This window comes from Pelodiscus sinensis, chromosome 32 (genome assembly GCF_052426305.1).
Source record: "Pelodiscus sinensis isolate ZL-2025 chromosome 32, ASM5242630v1, whole genome shotgun sequence".
Lineage (NCBI taxonomy): Eukaryota > Metazoa > Chordata > Testudines > Trionychidae > Pelodiscus > Pelodiscus sinensis.
Window position 1 is genome coordinate 15,602,659 of NC_143083.1, and position 13,262 is coordinate 15,615,920.

The 13,262-nt window shown below is 70.3% G+C and overlaps 1 protein-coding gene across 1 annotated transcript in view; it reads left to right on the top strand.

The window, feature by feature from the left end:
* The window catches only part of POLRMT (RNA polymerase mitochondrial), a 29,435-nt gene extending 19,663 nt beyond the window's left edge, over positions 1-9,772 (top strand). Inside the window, exons 12-21 of the mRNA XM_075902593.2 lie at positions 1,594-1,716; positions 2,470-2,649; positions 3,200-3,286; positions 3,643-3,756; positions 4,572-4,624; positions 5,007-5,105; positions 5,415-5,487; positions 6,743-6,834; positions 7,283-7,356; positions 8,869-9,772. Of these exons, the coding sequence (XP_075758708.2) occupies positions 1,594-1,716; positions 2,470-2,649; positions 3,200-3,286; positions 3,643-3,756; positions 4,572-4,624; positions 5,007-5,105; positions 5,415-5,487; positions 6,743-6,834; positions 7,283-7,356; positions 8,869-8,918 (945 nt within the window). The 3' untranslated portion in view covers positions 8,919-9,772. The remainder of the gene's footprint in view (positions 1-1,593; positions 1,717-2,469; positions 2,650-3,199; positions 3,287-3,642; positions 3,757-4,571; positions 4,625-5,006; positions 5,106-5,414; positions 5,488-6,742; positions 6,835-7,282; positions 7,357-8,868) is intronic.
* Positions 9,773-13,262: the final 3,490 nt, after the last annotated feature.

A 13,262-nucleotide genomic window follows, 5' to 3' on the forward strand; every position in this document is an offset into this window, starting at 1 on the left:
CCCCTCCCCCGGGCGAGGCGCTGGTTCTCCCCCCCCCCCCCCCCCCCGGGCGAGGCGCTGGATTCCCCCCCCCCCCCCCCGGGCGAGGCGCTGGATTCCCCCCCCCCCCCCGGGCGAGGCGCTGGATCCTCCCCTCCCCCTGGGCGAGGCGCTGGTTCCCCCCCCCCCCCCGGGCGAGGCGCTGGATTTCCCCCCCCCCCCCGGGCGAGGCGCTGGATCCTCCCCTCCCCCCAGGCGAGGCGCTGGATCCCCTCCTCCCCCCTGGGCGAGGCGCTGGTTCTCCCCCCCCCCCCCCCCCGGGCGAGGCGCTGGATCCCCCAGGCGCTGGGCCCGCTGTGACTCCTACCGCCTGGCTTTGCCCTGCAAACAGACAGCCCCGAATTGGTTCCCTGGCAAGGGCCAGGCCACTCCCAGGGGCTCCCTGCTCCAGGCTGCGGAGGGGAGGGACCAGCGTAGACACCTCCAGTCTCTGCCTCCTTGGCCCCCGCGACGAGCAAGGGCACAGCGGAGACCCCAGCCTCCTGTAGACAGGAGCAGCCCTGGTGCGGGGGCGGGGCTGCCGTGGGGTCCAGCCCCCGATCAGCGGCAGCGCCCCTGCTGCTCCAGGCGTGTGTGGCAGGGTGGACTGAGCGACGTGGATCGCGTGTCTAGGCTACAGGGGGGAGCTGCCCGCTCGCCGGTGGAGCCAGACGGTCGGAAGTCTTGGCTGGCGGCTGAGCGGAGCCTGTCCGCTGATTCCGCACCTCTGGCTCCTGCCTGGGAGGAAGTGTCCAGGCCCTCCACTGCGGGGGCGGGGGGATTTCCAGTGTCTGACGGATGCAGGCTGGGTGCTCCCCACCTTGCCCGGCAGCTGGCAGGTCTGTGGGCCCCGCAAGGCGCAAGTGCCGTGTGCAGACTCTTCTTCCCTGGGCGTTCTCACGACGCTAGAAACGGGGCGTTTGCTTCGTCCCCGGGCAAAGAACTCGGCGCTCCCGCGGCATCAGGCTGCAACGGCACGAAGCACGAACAGCCCGAAATCGTTCGGTCGCCCAAACGTCTCTGCCCGAAACGAGAGGGATTAACTGGAGCCAGGAACTAAACTGATTATCTGGGGAAATGTCAAATAAGCCTCAATGAAAGTGACTGGAGCTTAAGTTCTTACTTGCCTGAGTCTCTTGAAAGCGAGAGGGTCTCTTCGATTGCTCGGGCGGCTCTGGGCCTGGCTCCAGAGCGGGGTGTGGGTCCCTGGGTCAGTGCGGACAGGCGCCGCTAGCGCCGGCTTTGATAGCGCTTGTGACACGTCTGCAGCGTGTTTCTGTCCCACTGGGGGGCTGTCTGCATCCCGGGCGCTGTGGCGTGGGGCTAGCGCCCGACACGCAGTCAGGCCACAGGGAAACGGAGGAGCCCTTCGGCCCTGCTGGGAGAAGTAGAAAAGCAAAAGCGGGGCAAAGTCAGCTTTAAAACCCTTCCGTCTGGTGCGGTTTCCAGCGACGGGTGCGGGTGTGAGACCGTCCGTGGGAGTTGGGTGCCTAACCCCCTTCGGCCCCATGGGGAGTCCCAGCCTTGGCGTGACACGGCCAGGCTGCCCGTCCCACCTGTTGCTCTTCCTCGCAGGACGGCTCGTGCAACGGGCTGCAGCACTACGCTGCTCTGGGGCGGGACGTCATCGGCGCCACCTCGGTCAACCTGATGCCGTGCGACACCCCCCAGGACGTGTACAGCGGCGTGGCCCAGCAGGTGAGATGGAGCCGGTACCTGGCAGGCCCCTCTGCATGGGGCCGCCAAGCAGCACGGTGCAGTGCCAGCCCCCGCGGGAGAGGGTCAGAGCTGTCTATGCAGCAGGCTCAACAGACAGCGCCTGGCGTCCCCGCCCCCTCGCGGGAAGCGCTGCAGCAGCCCCGAGAAAATCCTGCGGCGGTTTGGGCTGGAAGAGAGGCGGGCGCGATCTCGGCAGAGCCAGGGCTGAGGAATCCCCAGGTGCCCTCCCTCGGGGCCCTGGAGAGACAGAGCCACTCTGCTTGAGTGTCTAGCACCTGGCTGGCCCCTGGGAGGGGAATTCCCCTCCGGCTGAGGCAGGGCGCTAGGCTCCCGGGCAGCCAGCCTCCATGCACGGGCCAGCTGGGGACTGGCTCTTCCGCGCAGCCTTGCCGAGTAGCGCCGTCCCTGGCCATCAGCTGGAGGAGCAGGGCCCAGGCCTGCCAGAGTCACCCAGAGGGAGCGCTCGGGGACACCTGGGAGCCAGCGGGCTCCATATCACAGCCCCCAGGCCCTGAGCAGGGGGCTCCTTCCACCGGTGGCCTGTAGCCGGGGTGGCTAGCAAGGGCCAGGCCGTCGGGCGGGGGCGTTCCTGGTGCAGACAGCTGTCTCGCCTTGGTGTCTTCTCAGCCTGGGGAGGGCAGCTGCATCCCAGCTGGGCCCTGCCTGCGAGGGTAGCCGGGTCCCGCCCCAGGATCCCCCAGCTCCCTCTTGGTCCTCTCCCCGCTGTGCCAGGTGGAGGAATTCCGGAAGCAGCACGCCCAGGAGGGGATGAAGGTGGCTCAGGTTCTGGACGGCTTCATCAGCCGCAAGGTGGTGAAGCAGACGGTGATGACGGTGGTGTACGGCGTCACCCGCTACGGCGGGCGGCTGCAGATCGAGAAGCGGCTCAAGGAGCTCGAGGGCTTCCCGCAGGTAGGACCCGGCTTCCGCCGTGTCCCTCACAGAGATTCCCCTTCTCTGCCTGCCAAGCTAGATCCAGCACAGGGCAGCCCCTTCCTCTGCCTCTCGCAAGGGAGGGATTCTCCAATCGGCTGCGTCCCCTCCCTTTGGTTTGGCCCCGGGGTGCACGGGGCCTCAGCTGACGTCCCGTGCGGTCCGGGGCTTGGAGCCTGCACTCCCGGCTGTGTCTCCGTGCAGCTTGCTGGGGCCGAGGCTGGACTAATGGGCCCCCTGAGAGCAGAGGGCTCCCCGGGCACCTCTCTGCGGCTCGACCGTAGCGCGGCAGAGCCAGCAGCGTCCCTGGGCCGCTCCCGGGAGAGGAGTCTCGTGTTGAGTCCCAGAGCTCCGCTTCGCCTCCCCCCCCACAGAGATGTCTGCCCCCCAGCCCGCTGGGACACCTTGCGTCTTGGAGACGTGTCGCTGTGAGCTCACCCCGGGCGAGGGGAGAAGGCAGCTGTGCCTTCCTCGCTGGGACCCCCACCCAGCCCACAGGGAGCCCCTCACCCCCCTCTGATCCCCGCAGGAGTACGTCTGGGAGGCGTCGCATTACCTGGTCCAGCAGGTGTTCAACAGCCTCAAGGAGATGTTCTCAGGGACCCGAGAGATCCAGGTACGGTCCCTGCTGCGTCGCGCCCCTCCCCTCCCCTGCCCTGTGCCCAGTGCAGAGCTCCTGGCAGCTGGGGGAGGGGGCTTAGAGATCCCGTGTCTCCTCCCATGGCCGCAGGGACGCAGCCCTGCTGGGAAGTGACTTGGGGCCCCTGGGGCTGACATCTCCTGCAGCAGGTCCCTGCGGCATCCCAGCCCCACAGCAGCCCCCCAGGGTGGATCTCAAGCCTAGGGTGAGCCCCGGAGCATCAGGCCAGCCATGGGCTCGGAGCTGCCTGTGGCGGGCGGGCAGGCCTGTCCCTAGAACTCCAGGGCGCCCTGCGTCCCGCGGAAGCCGCTCACGCCAGCCTGTCCTTGCAGATCTGGCTGACAGAGAGCGCCCGGCTCATCGCCAAGTCTGGGAGGACGGTGGAGTGGGTCACCCCGCTGGGCCTCCCCATCGTGCAGCCGTACCATCGATCCAAGTCCACAGTGGTGAGACCGCCCTTCCGTGCGCCGGGCCGGGTAGAGGCCAGCCTGCGTGGGTGCCATAGCGAGTGTTACATGTCCATGTAGTGCAGCGAAATCCAGGCAGGCGGGCGGGAGAGTGTGAGGATGTGGATGGTACCAGGCCCCTCTCCCCCCCTCCCCACTGACTCACCAGCGTAACTGACCTTTCCCACCAGGCGGGGAGGGGGAAACAGGATGAGAAATGAGAAGTGGTTCCTCCAGGTTCATGTGACTCACTGCCCCCTCCTCCCCGGCCAGTCCTTTCACTGAGAGTGGTCTCCGAATGGGGGGGGCTTGCGTGACGCTGACACGCTGGCTGAGTCAGCGCTGGGGGCCGAAGGGGGAGTTAGCAGGTGAGGTCGGGATTGTGTGGAAGAGGAATGGAGCCGGCGAGTCACCAGAGCTCAGTGACACCCCCCCCACACGCACACACACCCACTCTCTCCTCCCCCCCCATGTGGGCAGAGTTCCAGCATGCCAGCTTGCCCCTGCCCCCGGAATCTGCCCCTTCTCGCCCCAGCTCGCCACGTCCCAGCCGTCGGGGGAGTCCTGTCTCCAAGCCGCTGGTTTTTTGAGTTGCATTTCCCAGTTCTGCTGGGGAGATAAAGGCCCCCGGGCACCTCCCTGGAAACGTGTCTGGAGAAGGCTCCTAGGCGCATGCCCGCGGGGGGGAGGGGAAGCGGAGCTCTGGTTGGGAGCCAGCCGGGCCGGTGTGTGCTGGGCTAGCGTGGTGACGGTTCCACGGGCCTGGGCCTCCCGGGGATCATGTCTACAGCTGAGTCCGGTCTCTGTGTCTCTAGCTGAACAGCGCCATCCAGACCCTGAACCTGAACGTGCACTGTGACGCCAACCAGTGAGTACCAGCCCGGAGTGCTTGGCAGGGCGCTGCGTCCCTTTCCCTCCCACTGCCGGGAGACACCCCCCAGCAGGGCCTGGCCGCTGGTCCCCACTAGGGGAGACGGGCGCTGCTGCCGGCATTCGCAGGCGCCTGCTTCCTTGCCCCTCTGCCCAGAGCGAGGCCCCGCAGAGGTCTGGGGTCGGGGGAGGAAGCTCCCAGGGGAACCCAGCAGCATCTCTGGCCAGCGCTGGAGTGCGGGGTCCCTGGCCACCTGCTCCCTCGTGTGCAAGGAGCCCCGGCACGAGACGGGGGCGGCCCCCAGAGAGCGCGGCCCAGGCTCTGGCCTGTCCCCGCCGGCCCGCCCGAGCGCGTCTGACTGTCCCGCACGCCGCTGCAGGAAACCCGACACGATGAAGCAGAAAAACGCCTTCCCGCCCAACTTCATCCACTCGCTGGACTCCACCCACATGATGCTGACAGCCCTGCACTGTTTCAGGTGGGGGCCTTTCCCCGCGGGGGGGCTGGTCACGGCACGGAGAGTGGCAAGGGGGAGGCTTTGAGAGCCCGGATCTCTCCTGCCGGTGGACAGGAAAGGGTTAAAGCATCAGCGGGGCAGGAGGTGCCTGGCGTGGCCCACAGGGCTGAGCTGCTCCTGCCCTACTGGGGTCCAGCCCTGCCCCTCCCGTGGGCCTGTGGTCAGGGCCGCGGTGCCCAGGGTGGAGGGTTTGGCCTGCTCTGGCATTGGGGGAAGTGGGGGAGGGTCTCCGCGGGCGGCGCCTGACCCGGCTGCTCTGCTGCTTTTCAGACGGGGCCTGACGTTCGTCTCCGTCCACGACTGCTACTGGACCCACGCGCTCACCGTGGACGTCATGAACCAGGTAGAGACCCGCCCCCTTGGCGGAGCAGCGCTCGCCCAGCGTGGCCGCCGCCTGGCAGCGGGTGCCTGGCCCGTGGCCGCGGCTCCGGGGAGCCCCAGTTCCATAGGGCTCCTTTTCCTCCCGGCCTCTGGGCAGTAACTGAGGCGACGCGTCGGGCGCGAGCGCCCATGTGTCCTGGCCCCTCCTGCTCACCCGGGAGACTCTCCGGAACTTTTCAGGTGTCTGATTGCCAGGGTCCCGGCCCCCCCGCGCAGCCTGCCCTGGGCCCCATGCACTGAGCTCTTCCACGGCCCCGGGCCCCCCTGCACAGCCCGCCCTGGGCCCCATGCACTGAGCTCTTCCACGGCCCCGGGCCCCCCCGCGCAGCCCGCCCTGGGCCCCATGCACTGAGCTCTTCCACGGCCCTGAGCCCCCCTGCACAGCCCACCCTGGGCCCCATGCACTGAGCTCTTCCACGGCCCTGAGCCCCCCTGCACAGCCCACCCTGGGCCCCATGCACTGAGCTTTTCCACGGCCCTGGGCCCCCCCGCGCAGCCCGCCCTGGGCCCCATGCACTGAGCTCTTCCACGGCCCTGAGCCCCCCCGCGCAGCCCGCCCTGGGCCCCATGCACTGAGCTCTTCCACGGCCCTGAGCCCCCCTGCACAGCCCGCCCTGGGCCCCGTGCACTGAGCTCTTCCACGGCCCCGGGCCCCCCTGCACAGCCCACCCTGGGCCCCATGCACTGAGCTCTTCCACGGCCCCGAGCCCCCTGCACAGCCCACCCTGGGCCCCATGCACTGAGCTCTTCCACGGCCCTGAGCCCCCCCGCGCAGCCCGCCCTGGGCCCCATGCACTGAGCTCTTCCACGGCCCCGAGCCCCCCTGCACAGCCCACCCTGGGCCCCATGCACTGAGCTCTTCCACGGCCCTGAGCCCCCCTGCACAGCCCGCCCTGGGCCCCGTGCACTGAGCTCTTCCACGGCCCTGAGCCCCCCTGCACAGCCTGCCCTGGGCCCCATGCACTGAGCTCTTCCACGGCCCTGAGCCCCCCTGCACAGCCCGCCCTGGGCCCCATGCACTGAGCTCTTCCACGGCCCTGAGCCCCCCCGCGCAGCCCGCCCTGGGCCCCATGCACTGAGCTCTTCCACGGCCCCGGGCCCCTGCACAGCCCACCCTGGCTCCCCTCCATTCCCCCTCTCCCAGCGCCGCAGAGGTGGTCGGGGGCGGGGGGCGTGTTGTTAAATTCCACTAACTGGTGCCCCCCCCGCTCTGCCAGGTGTGTCGGGAGCAGTTTGTGGAGCTGCACAGCCAGCCCATCCTGCAGGACCTGTCCCGGTTCTTGCTGCAGAAATACTGCACCAGCTCCCTGTAAGTGCCAGATCGCCCACCCGCGGGGCTCCGTCAGGGCCCTGCCTCTGGCCCGCAGCCCAGCTCTTCTCCGCACCGTGCAAGTGCGGCAGCTTCACAGCGGGAGCCGCCTGCTGGGCCGCTCCAGGGCTCAGACCCTCCTCCGCTCAAAGGGAAGGGCGGCCTAGTGGTTAGAGAGCTATCCCCCTGCTACGCCACAGGCTGCCCGTGTGTCCTTGGGCAAATCATTCCTCCCTGGGCCTCCGCGCCCCACCCGCAGAGGGGTGAGCTCACTGCCCCGCGGGGGGAGCACAGAGCACGGGACGAGGCTTGGAGGCCCCCGTGGCCGCAGAGGGAGCGTCTTGCTGGGAAGCCACGCGCTGCGGAGAGGGGCTGAGGTGCCGGTGCCTGGCCTGGGGGGCTCCCGTCTCCCTTTCACACCCCTTGTCTCTTGCCTTTGTTTGGCCAGGGCCGAGTGGAGGGATAAGTCGTCCCAGGAGCACAGGAAGCTGGTGGAGCTGCTGTCCAGGGTCCCCAAGACAGGTATTGAGCTTATTACGTGGACCCCTGGGGCTGGTTTCCAGGGGCAGTGCCCAGGAGGGACCCCTCTGAAGTGTGTGGCTGGGGTGAGCGGCCCCCGCCTCCCCCCCAGGGGCCATGGTTCTGGTGACCAGCATCCTGGATTCATCCTGCAGAGCCGGGTGTGGTGCTGTGCGCCAGGCCGACACACAGAGGCTGGTCTGCACCTGAATCTGGGCTGGCTGTGGGGCTGCAGAGACGCCCTTGAGCCAAGCTCAGCCCTGCAGACAGCCCACGAATTCTTCTGTCGCCTCTCGGGGGTGTCAGCTGGCTGTCGGTTCTGGGGGGGGAGGGAGAGGGAATCAGCTGGCTGCCGGCTCTCCGGGGCGGGGGGTGTCAGCTGGCTGCCGGCTCTCCGGGGCGGGGGGTGTCAGCTGGCTGCCGGCTCTCCGGGGCGGGGGGTGTCAGCTGGCTGCCAGCTCTCCGGGTGGGGGTGTCAGCTGGCTGCCGGCTCTCCGGGGCGGGGGGTGTCAGCTGGCTGCCAGCTCTCCGGGTGGGGGTGTCAGCTGGCTGCCGGCTCTCCGGGGCGGGGGGTGTCAGCTGGCTGCCGGCTCTCCGGGGCGGGGGGTGTCAGCTGGCTGCCGGCTCTCCGGGTGGGGGTGTCAGCTGGCTGCCGGCTCTCCGGGGCGGGGGGTGTCAGCTGGCTGCCGGCTCTCCGGGTGGGGGTGTCAGCTGGCTGCCGGCTCTCCGGGGCGGGGGGTGTCAGCTGGCTGCCGGCTCTCCGGGGCGGGGGGTGTCAGCTGGCTGCCGGCTCTCCGGGGCGGGGGGTGTCAGCTGGCTGCCGGCTCTCCGGGGCGGGGGGTGTCAGCTGGCTGCCGGCTCTCCGGGGCGGGGGGTGTCAGCTGGCTGCTGGCTCTCCGGGGCGGGGGGAGGCTGGTAAATATCCAGGATGCTCTGGCAGGGAAGCAGGCGTCTGACACGCTAGTTGTGTGTGAACCTAGAGCCAGGCCAGGATGTTCCTGTTGCACGTTTTTAGGGCTTGGTCCCGTCTAGACGGAAGCGCCCCAGGAGGTGACTCCTGCCCCCTCCCTTAAGGGCTGACCCCCAGAGCGGTAGATCTCGACGCGTTTCCCTCTGCCCCCTGGCCAGCCTGGGGGGCCACTTTCCAGCCGTGGGGTTTGTATCTCCAGGCAGTCCCCCGGCACCCCTGCCCCGCTCGGCCTGGCCCATGCAAAGCCAGCCGGGTCCCAGTGCTGAGGCCTTTCGAGGGGGTAGGGAACTGATGTCCTGGGGAGGGGGCCTGGCTCCCCGCTACCCCCCTGGCCGCAGCAGGATGTCGGTGCGGGCTGGACTGGGCGGCAGGAGGGTTCTGCCAGGCTGATAGCACCCCCCTCAGCAGGTGGGATCTTCCTGAGTCGGGGGGGGGGGCGGGCCGGAGGTGGCCCAGCAGGGTCCCCGGGCAGAGCAGCTCCCCCAGCCTGTATCTGGGGGTTGAGCTGGAGACGCCCCCGCTCTGACTCTCCCTCTTCCCTGCAGGCGACCTGGACCTGCAGAAGGTGAAGGAATCCATCTACTTCTTCAGCTGACGTGGCGCCGGGGAGGCCCGGGGTGACCGTGTGCTGGCGGATTGGACAGAGGCCGAGGCCGGCAGGGACCTGGCTCCCTGTGCCCGGCTCCCCGCCGCGGGGCCTGCTTTGGAAGCACGGGACTCCCCTCGGGGCAGGGCTTTCGTCGGCCTCTCGCCAGCCCAGCCCGCTGCTGCCTGCGCCGAGGGCCACGGGCTGCTGGTTCCCCCGGCCGCGGCCCGGACGGCCTCTCGCACGGCCTCTCGCACGGCCTCTCGCACGGCCTCTCGCACGGCCCGGACAGCCTCTCGCACGGCCCGGACAGCCTCTCGGACGGCCTCTCGCACGGCCCGGACAGTCTCTCGGACAGCCTCTCTGACGGCCTCTCGCATGGCCTCTAGCACGGCCCGGATGGCCTCTTGCACGGCCGCTCCCCTGGCTGCTGGGAACTCGGGCACCTCAGGCCGGCCTGGCCTCCTGCCCTTTGCTCACCCCTCTCGCCACCCATGCGCCGGGGAGGGGGCTGCAGGTGGTTCACTGCTCTGAGCTCTGGCCGAGCCGACCAGGCCGCTGCGCTGGGGGGGAGCGAGCCGGAGCCTAGACCAGCGCCTGGGGGAGCGTGCCGGGGTCTGCTCCAGGAGCAGCAGCATCCTGCAGGGCCCCAGCGAGCTGCCTGCTTGGGGAACCACCAGTCACGGTGGCCGAGACCCTGCCAGTCCTGGCTCTCTTGGGCCGGGCCTGGCGCCGCGCCCATCCCCCCTCGCAGCGGGTGCTGGGCCCCCCCGGAATCCAAGGGGCGCTGCCTGTGCCGGTGCCTGGCGGCGAGACGGTTCAGCTGCGCGTGCAGTGGTGGCCATTAAAGCCTTTGAAACGACTCCTGGTGGGGCTGCTTCCTTAGGCCTGCTGCTCCGGGCGGGGGTGCCTGGGCGCTCGCGGCCACCGGGCATCTCAGCTCCCCCCAGGGGCCTTCAGCGCGCGGGTTAGCGCTGCAGCCTGAGTGGCTGTAAACTGAGGCTGGGCCCGGCCCCCCCAGCAGCACCCTGGCGCATCAGACCAAACCCAGGGTCCTTCCCGGTGGAGGCTGGGTTCAGGCCCCAGCGGAGGTGGGGTCCTGTGAGCGCTGGCTGCAGCGTGCGCTCTTCCCTCGTGCAGGACTCCGGGAGCTGAGGTGGCCGCGATGCTCCTGGGGTCCCGCTCGTTGCAGCTCCCTGACGGGGGCACAAGCCGAGCGCCGGCTGCTGCCGAATGGCCCTTGCCCTGGAGTTGTGGTTTGCCCTTGTCCTCCCAAAGGCATAGGCCCGCGGGGTGCTGCCTGGCGTCCCAGACCGGCGCCTGTGGCTAATAGCACCCGCAGCTCCGCTTCCCCTTGCCCGTGGCCCTGCTCCTCCTTGGGACGGGGAGAAGGGCTCCGGCGCCAGAGCCAGGCTGTGCCCAGAGCCTGCGGGAGCCTGGCAGGGCCTGGGGCTGCAGGAAATGAGCCAGGGCCGATGATCCAGCACTGGCTGCTCAAGGGTTCTTGCACCTGCCTGGGCGTTGTACTGGGCCAGTGTTGCTACCGTGGCTGGCGGTGGGTGCACTTAGCTGCTGGCTGCGGGGCTGTTTCCAGCCGCTCCGTGCCTGGGGGCAGCCGGGAAGCTGGTGCCAGGGCAGGAAGAGGAGCGACGGTGCAGCTGGGGGCTGCTGTTTTGCCTGAGTGGAGGGGCCAGGCCGTGGGTGCCAGCCTGGAGCCGGAGAAAGTGGCTGATGGTCAGGGGGGGCCCTTCCATGCCCAGCCGGCTGCCTCCCCCGAGGGCTGGGGCAGGCCAGGGCAGGGCGGGCCCGGTTCCCCCTTCCCTGGCGGTGGCCTGCTGCTGCTTCCATGGGGCTCCCAGCCTGTGTGGGGCCCTGGAGCCTGCAGGCCCTGGGCCCCCTGAGCCCCAGGCCGTCATGGGGTGGCTGGGGAGGGGCTGGGGATCCGGCACCACTGGGGGGGGAGGGGGGTCTGCACCTTTCCCAGGGCCCGGCCTTGCCCCTCGCTCCCCAGCCCCCCCCCCCCCCCCATGTGCGCCTGAAGGGTTGGGACCGACGCCGCCTCCCGCTGAAGTTATTCACGGGACTCCGGGTTTGGCCCCGGGGGAGGGGGGGGGAGGCTGCTGCGGAGACTCTGCTGCAGGGGCGGGAAGTGACAGGAAACCGCCCCCCCCCAGCCGAGGGGAGCGAGATCCGGCCTGCCGGGGGGGTCCCCTCATTGCTGGGGGGGGGGGCGCAGGACAGTGGCGCTGTTACCGGTGGGGAAACTGAGGCACGGGCCGCGCCTCGGCCAAGGGCGGGACGTTGTCCCGGCACAGCCCCCCCCCCCGCCTCGCAGCAGCCGAGTCGGACGGGCGGGGGGGGGGGGGGGGGTTCCGGGGCCAGACGGTGCCGTGCGTGTCTCGGGGCCGCGACACCCCCCCCCCCCCCCCCGGGGCCAGCAGCCTCGTGCGCGGCAGAGCGACCCCCCCCCCCGGCTCCGCACCCGCACTCAGCGCTGCCCACCCCCCGCGTCCGCAGACCGGGGGGGGTCCCCCTTTAATGTGGCGGGAAGCCCCCCCCCCCCTCCGAGCGCGTCCTTGATGGGCCGGGGGGGGGGGTCACTGGGGCAGGAGCAGGGTGGCCCCGCCGGGCTGCGCTCGGGGGGGGGGGGGGGCGCGTTTTCTGTGCCCAGCGCTGGGGGGGGGGGGGGGGGTGCTTTGGAGCCCGCAGGGACCACGTGGCCCCCAGCTGAGCCCGCTGCCTCGGGGTCTGCAGCTACAACGGGGCCTCGGCGCCTTGCAGCCAACACCCCCCCCCCCCCCGCCAAGGGCAGGTGCAAGGGTCCTTCGGGGGGGGGGGGGGGTTGTTCCGCAGCCGTCGCCTTCCTGGTAGCAGCCTCCCAGGCCCAGCGCTGCCCTTGGTGCGACCTTGCAGGGAGCCGCACGGCTCCTGCAGGGGCTGGAATGCGGGGGGGGGGGGGGGGGGCCTGCTGGGAGATGTTGGGGGGGTGGGGGAGGAGCTTGCAGATGGGAGAGGTGCGTGCAGGCGGAATGTGGGGGGGAGAGGCCTGTGCAGTTGGGGGGGGGTATGTATGTGGGGGGGAGGCGTGTGCAGGAGGGGGGGGTATGTATGTGGGGGGGAGGCCTGTGCGGGGGGGGTATGTATGTGGGGGGGAGGCGTCTGCAGGAGGGGGGGTATGTATGTGGGGGGGAGGCCTGTGCGGGGGGGGGGTATGTATGTGGGGGGGAGGCGTCTGCAGGAGGGGGGGTATGTATGTGGGGGGGAGGCCTGTGCGGGGGGGGGGGGTATGTATGTGGGGGGGAGGCGTCTGCAGGAGGGGGGGTATGTATGTGGGGGGGAGGCCTGTGCGGGGGGGGGGGGGGGGGGTATGTATGTGGGGGGGAGGCGTCTGCAGGAGGGGGGGTATGTATGTGGGGGGGAGGCCTGTGCGGGGGGGGGTATGTATGTGGGGGGGAGGCGTGTGCAGGAGGGGGGGTATGTATGTGGGGGGGAGGCGTGTGCAGGAGGGGGGGTATGTATGTGGGGGGGAGGCGTGTGCAGGAGGGGGGGTATGTATGTGGGGGGGAGGCGTGTGCAGGAGGGGGTTATTAAAGCAAAGCGGCATGGCCAGGCCTGCTGCAGCTGGGGGGGGGAAACCCGCCCAAGTACGTGGGGGGTTAATCAGCCCAGACAGCCCTGCAGTGGCTGCGTTCCCGGCCTGGGAGATGCATTGAAAGGGCTGGAGGCGTCATACTCGTCCTGCGTCACGTAGGCCGGGCCAGGGCTGGCTGGGGGGGGGGGGGGGGGGGGGGGGGGGGGGCACATTTGGCCTCGGAGGGTCCTGCCCAGCGGGAAGGCTCCGCTCCCCTCTGCTGGCCCTGCCAGAGAAGCGTCGGCTGCGCCCCAGGACACAGGCCCCATGGCTGCCAGGCAGCGGCACAGACACTGGGGGGGACGGTTTCCCTTCTAGGCCCAGTTAATTTGGTTCACTAGCCCCCCCCCCCCCCCCGCTTCCCCCCATAGGTCAGACCGGGCATCGGCGCTGGCCTCGGTGTCTGGGGGCTTGGGCCCGAGGAGGGGTGACACTGGCTCCCGTAGCCATGGACTGGTGGGGGGCTAGGGCCAGCAGGGACCAAGCCACACGCCGAGGGTGCAAAGGGCGAGGCAGCTCAGCCCAGCGCGCTGCCTCGGCCCCACGCGGCAGCTCGGGTTAGACACAGAACGCCGGGCCCGGGCGAGCCCCGCCTGGTGGCAGCGCAATGCAGCAGCCCAGCTGCCCTGGCTTCCAACCCCAGCCGGGTCCTGGCCCAGAGGTCGGGACCGGAAGAGCTGGGGGGCAGCGGCCCTGCTCCTTCTAGCGTCTCCTCGGGGAAA